General features: G+C 51.2%; 1 protein-coding gene across 1 annotated transcript; it reads left to right on the top strand.

Annotated features, from left to right (window-relative positions):
• Positions 1–445: 445 nt before the first annotated feature.
• Positions 446–4,077, top strand: LOC138287650 (uroplakin-2-like). Its single transcript, XM_069228260.1, has 5 exons — positions 446–577; positions 1,271–1,417; positions 1,899–2,142; positions 2,675–2,754; positions 3,377–4,077. Exons 1-5 carry the CDS (start codon positions 502–504, stop codon positions 3,520–3,522), a joined length of 693 nt encoding a protein of 230 aa, XP_069084361.1. The 5' UTR covers positions 446–501; the 3' UTR covers positions 3,523–4,077.
• Positions 4,078–6,161: the final 2,084 nt, after the last annotated feature.

Here is a 6,161-nt window from a genome sequence, read left to right as displayed (position 1 = left end):
CTGGGTAGCGCATCGTTTCGCCCTCTTCGTGTAAAATATCTAAAATCAACGTAGGTATTGCAAGCTGCTCCTTCTATTTAGAGCTCGAGCAAGCATTTTAGGGCCATACACCCCTTCCCTGAAGCCCCCTGGGCATCAGAACAGCCTGTCAATGGTATGGCTCACACAGGGGTCTCAGACACCTCACCATACCCTACTGAAAGAACCTGCACCCAAATATTTATCTCACAATACATTAGGGGGTGTAACATTCTACACCCCCTCCCGAAGCTACGCCCGTGTCCACTCCTTTATTCCCTACGTGCTTGCCCTCAGTCCCTCTACCCACCCCCCACAGCTTTCCGAACTGGTTCTGCCAGGATGGCTGGAGTTGGGCAAGAGGAGGGTCAGTGACTCGTGACCCTCCCTCTGCCCTTGTGCCCTTTGGCTCCTCCCCTCGGTTTCAGCAGATATTGCCCGGCTCTGCGGTGCTCGTGGTACTTTCATTGCTTCACGACCAAGATGCTGGCGCTCCTGTGCTTCGTGGCGCTCCCTGGGCTGGGGTCGGCGGTGCCCTTCTCTTCTTTAACCACCCTCCGTAAGTACTTTTACTCACTATCGTTTGCTTCTGAAATGTATTCGGGCAGGTAGTCGCGCTCCCTAGTGGTAGTAAACGGGGAATGGTCCTATAAGTAAAATTACGCAGCTTGCGTAACGCTGATGTATCAGGATATATAGCGGGTGCTCTTGGCACCTTATAAGACTCCGTGTCCGTGGCGCACAGCCATTCACCCGCGACAGTTCTACAACTCGCACCCACAACCTCTGGCCAGGTGGGCGACAATGAACCATATATCTCGGTGGGCTGAAGCGCGCGCTGCTCAGCTGTGTATACTCATTCTGGGAGGGCCCACTCAGCATTTCATCTTTCCGAGTCTTAACTCATCCAAGGGCAAGCGTGAATCGAAAGTATTAGTGAGTGGGCTTGCTCATGAATACATTTCGAGATTGCATTTTAGGGGCACCCTTATATGAGAGTGTTCGTATGTCTGGCTGACACAGGACGGCCGCAGGGCACAAGATGATGCGCACACACCTAACCGAAACAAGTAGGAAAGGTCCGATTTGTAGGAACAGGTTACCTTGTTTCCACTGAACTCGCAGTGGTAAACAATTAGCGCTTGCCAGCACTGTTTTAAATCATGGCCCGCATTAATCGCTTTCTTCTCAGATGGATTACCATTTTGAGCCAATTTAGGTACCGTAACCTAACAATCTGTTTTTTTTTCAGCAACATTCAATTTCTTCGGAAACCAAACCAAGATGATTGGTAATCGCATGGGCTTTTCCTTTGTTACCAACATCCCGAGCTGCGTATCCGGCGCTGGGTACACGCCCACCTCCATCCTGGTCGCGGTCTCCACCATCTCCGTGCCAGGTACTGATTCAAGGCATCGCTATTTAGTCATCCGATTACTTTTTTGTTGTTGTTGCCCACGCGCGACTTGGGGGGTAAACTGTGAGATGTGCAGTACTCGCGACAGTACCCCCTCTCCGGTATGGTGTTCTGGGCAGCGCATCCCTTGATATTCAGCGATGACAACGATAAACCTACCCGCCTCGTTTTATTGCAGTTTCGCATTGCGCGAAGTCGACCCTAAGGCCCTGGGGCGCTTTACACGAGCACCCGTTCCAGTACACAAAGACACATTCATTTTCGTAGGCACGGAGCGAGTAAGTGATTTGCCCAGAATCACAGATTGTTGATCGGACGCGGAGACTGGAACCTGGTCGCTCAGGTTCCTTGCGCACCGGGGGCGCGAGGGGCTTGTAATACGGGCCCGGGGGTCGCTGCTCTGCGCGTGGCAGACACACCGCGCGCGCTCCTGTACGATCTGACGATGCGCCTCCTCTTCCAGGTGTGACGGACACAGACGCCATCAAGTCCCTCGTGAACGTCTCCACGGCGCAGGTGTACTATGCCGGCAAGTTCAACACTGTGCCCTGCAGGGTGGCCCGAGACCTGGTCCAGCTGAGCAACAAGGGCCTGAGCAGCAGCTTCACTCTGACCACGGTCCTCGGCTACCAGGTGGGGACGGAAGACTGTGACAACGTGCAGGGAGCCTACTGCAACAAGGCGCTGCAACCCTCGTCGTCTTACAGGTATGGAGGCGCGCATTGGCGTGGCCTTGGAGTAAAGGTAGGCTGGGCTCCTAGAGAGCCAGTCACCCGCATACTGGGAGGGGGCACACACATAGGGGTCCGCTCTACCTCCCGGTTATTGCCCAGTGTAAATATTCCAACCAACTCCCAGCAGGACATACTTCTGGTTTGTCCTGGTTGAGGTGGCCGCTCCGCGCAGACTGGTGAGTAGATCGCCCCCACTACTGCAGCCTTCTGCCCAGTGAGTGCATCGCCCTCAGCTTGTAGGCCGTACCCACCCGCACCACAAAGCGGGTGCAAAGAATACCCCTTGCTCAACCCACCACTTCATCACAGTGGCAAAGCATTCCCCAGTCCCATGACTGAATGTGCGTATCTGCGTGATTGCAACACGTCACTTCCTATCCACAGCCTGTCTCAGCCTTGCGCCTGGCACCCCGCAAACACTTTCCCACGGGAGACCTCCATGAACTGCGCGACACCCGCCATCTTGTATTGATGATGCTTAGCTGACGTAATTCTTCTCTTTCAGGGTGAATTTCTTTATTTTGGATGAAAACAACGTGATAAGAGCTTACACTGGCTGGTCCGACCCCATTCGTACTTTAAATGGTAAGTTTTACAGAGGGTAACTCTGAACATGCATACATTTTATTTATTTCACTTGCTTGTGGTTACACCTCTTCGGGGGGCGCGTTCCCATCATCCAAGATGGACTCTTCCCCGTCAGACACAGCATCCGCACACAACCAATTCCGCCACGTCACGCTTTTCACACAGCAAGAAAGCCTTCTGGTAGTGTGTGGTTATTTGTGTGCAATGGGGTGTGCCAGTGCTGGGAGAATGCTAGCCCGTGAAGGGTGAGTGCTTCTCTGTGGGAGGGCTTTCGGTACTGAGTGACTGCTATAGTATGAGGTGTGTGCGTGAGCTGTCAGCAGGGTGAACTGCTACTCTGAAAGGGAATGACAGTACTATCAGGAAAGTGTGTGGTCTGGAAGGGGCTGTGATGTGCGAATGCTGTGTGTACATGATAATCTGTGAGGTGCTGGCTGTAGTGTGCGGGGAGCGAAGCTCATAGTGTGGGATCAATGGTGTAACATCGGTGTACCTGCTCAAGCCATCGCTTCCGAAAACAGCGAGAGATGTCTCTAGTAAGACATAGTACAAGACTAGCCCTGTCGAAAACTAGTCAGCAGTGAAGTCACTCCTCACCCGCAAATCTTTTATCTTTCAGTGACCGACGTGTTGGACCTAGACCTGTCGGGGCGCTCCGGTGGGATGGTCACCATCACAGTGCTGCTGTCAGTGGCGCTCTTCACGCTGGTTCCGGCTCTGATTACGTCCTTAGTCTTTGGTCGAGAAAAATCACCCCTCCCTTAAAGGATCTCACTGGCCACCACAGGGACATGACAGACATTTGCAACAAATAGCTCGTCCCCCTCTGAATGGGCATCACCTGATCTTAGTATGAACCTTTAGGGCAAATATCACAGCGAGAGAAGTTTCAACCTTACAGTAGAGATTCGACCAAGCTGGAGCCGGAGGATGCGCAGAATGTAGGAGTAAGATTTACTTTCAGATTCTGTGGTGCACAACAGTGTTCCAAGGCGCGGCCCGGCTCGTTGTCTCAGCAGGGAGGGATAGGTTTGCTCAGCGCCCGCGCAGGCCTGGCTCCCACAGATGTCAGTGGACACTGCTGCTGCCGGGTCACACGGGCTTCCTCTGAAGACAACGCTGGCACAAGCGCCATGTTCTCCACAGGGTCTCTCGATATCTCACCTGGGGGTGTATGACAGAGGCCTCAGTGACAGGAACTTGGTGTCGTAATTTTGTGTGTGTAGTGCCTCCTCGAGTTAGCTTATTTACTTTTATAAATGTATAAACTGTTTATATGTATTCTACCCGCGAAATAAAGATGCTATTTACTTTTACAAACTGTCGTGTGCATATTTTACCATATTTATAAATCACATTTCTCGATCATACTTTCGATACATGTTTAATAAAACTGCGGTGCACGTCTGATGCAGAAGCCTCACCTCCACGTACAGCTGCTGTGGTTCCAGGCCACCAAGAGCGAGCTGCCGGTGGAAGTATACGTTCAGCTTCCCTTCGGAGTCAGAATGGCATCGCGGCTGAGTTTCCGAGATTGCGGACTTCTACCCACTTCTAAAGCAAGCTGTGTAGGCTATGGCCAGTATAATGTGTATTCCAACGAATCTCTACCCTAATAACAATTTCTTCAATTTATACAAGTCCGACAGTACAAGTACAGCATTCTAGCTCAAACGTCAAAACATCAAAAGTTGCTAAAATAAACATGGTGCTCGTGGTGCAATGGAGTGCCTGATATTAATAGTTAACCAGTCCCCTTTCAGTTGTTGAGTGCTGTATTCGGGTTTTTTATGTTTATGCTGTATCTTGTAGAGCAATTGGCCACCCTTTCCGCATCGATATTTCAGTGCACCGAGTGTCACCTAAGAGGAGGGCATGAGCTTTTGTAGCCTCTCATCTGAAAACCGCAGGCAGCAGCAACTGTTGAGACTTGACCCATCCTGAGCTTATTATCCAGCTTGATCTGATCCCAAGGCTTTTTACTAGAGGAATGACAGTAGAAACGTGTCCGAGTTCATTAGGTCAAACATTGTCCAACAGGAATGTTTCCTTACCAGTCGGTTAAGTCAAGAGTTCACTTATAGATGATTTTTGTCCTCAGCTTGTGCTATGTTCTGGGCACTAATGAAGTCTTGGAGAGGTGTCCACCAAACTAATGGGCAAGGACAAACGCTGGGTCTCTTCTGCATATGTGTAAAATTGCAGGCCAGGAGTGTCAATCATTTTGCCTACGAGCTGAATATAGATGCTGAAATGACAGAGGGACAACGTAGAGCCACAAGTGGCCTCACAAGTGATCATTGAGGGTTTAGAGGAGTGGTCTTCAAACCTTTTAATGCCGCCCCCCAGTGAAAACCAAAATAATCCCCCCCCACCCCCTTACAAATCTTTCATAATTATTCTATTAAATTGGCAGGAGCTTCAAAGAAATGTGATGGTATGTAAGTCTGGCCTTCCTCATTATAAGATGCAAAACCCCATGCCTCAGGGCCCAACTGGCACCTGGACAGCTAAACAAGAGGTGCGTTGTCCTTCCAGGATGGACACACCTCTAGGGTGACCAGCATGAAGTGGACACAGATAGAAATTCCACCATCTTGCATTAAGTGTAATTTAGGAACTCTAATTAGGGTGATGCCCACTCCCCACAGGACTTGGCGCCAACCATACCTGCCTGCTGCACCCGACCCTCGAGGAGCAACTGACCTGTCCTGCCTCTACAGCCTCCTGGAAACTGGGAGAGCTGCCATTGTTCCACAAATCACCAAGAAGAACTCCCTTGGAGTGGAGGAGCTACTCCCCTGCATCCCCAGGTACCCAAGAAAGAACTGAGAGGACCAGGACTGCCAAAACCCTACGCCGGACATCACCACTGCACCTCAGGCGCCTAGAATTAGTTAAGGTGGGCCAACAGTGTCAGCATGGTCTCCAGGACCTCTGGAAGAGAAGCCCACTCTGTGCACGCTGACTGTGGACTTCATGACAGCGTCTGCACACTGTTTCTGTAGACCCTCCCCTCCGCAATCCTGGTGACCAGGAGGCAAAGTCCCGATGCCCATTGGACACCTGCACCCGTTTGCCACAGACCCAGGAGAAGAGAAGCAAGGGTGCCCCCACGTCTCCCCACCTGGTGAGACCCGGGTCCACTTGTTGGCTTGGTTGTACTGAAGCCCCAGTCTACGTTGGCAGTCCCCCTACAGCCGCAAAGAACTCTGGTGCTCAACCAGATGTCATAAAAATTAGAGCATTAGGTGGTCTAGATTTTAGCCCTGTGAATCAACATGTGGTTGCCTAGACTCCCTACCAGTGTGTCTAACTATGCAGACAACATAGAGAGCCACTCTCCTACACCCAATGAAACCCGTTGGGACAAGGAAGGTTGGATAGTGTCCCCACCTGTGGAT

The sequence above is a fragment of the Pleurodeles waltl genome, chromosome 4_1 (assembly GCF_031143425.1).
Source record: "Pleurodeles waltl isolate 20211129_DDA chromosome 4_1, aPleWal1.hap1.20221129, whole genome shotgun sequence".
Lineage (NCBI taxonomy): Eukaryota > Metazoa > Chordata > Amphibia > Caudata > Salamandridae > Pleurodeles > Pleurodeles waltl.
The sequence above is the reverse complement of the archived record's forward strand: the minus strand, read 5'-3'. Positions and strand labels throughout refer to the sequence as shown.

What these genes read in the sequence shown, in the direction of transcription:
- LOC138287650 (XM_069228260.1), top strand. Translation starts at nt 502, where the DNA reads ATGCTGGCGCTCCTGTGCTTCGTGGCGCTCCCTGGGCTGGGGTCGGCG. An exon ending in CTCTTCTTTAACCACCCTCC is followed by an intron (nt 578 to 1,270) that starts GTAAGTACTTTT and finishes TTTTTTTTTCAG; the next exon opens with CAACATTCAATTTCTTCGGA. An exon ending in CTCCACCATCTCCGTGCCAG is followed by an intron (nt 1,418 to 1,898) that starts GTACTGATTCAA and finishes CTCCTCTTCCAG; the next exon opens with GTGTGACGGACACAGACGCC.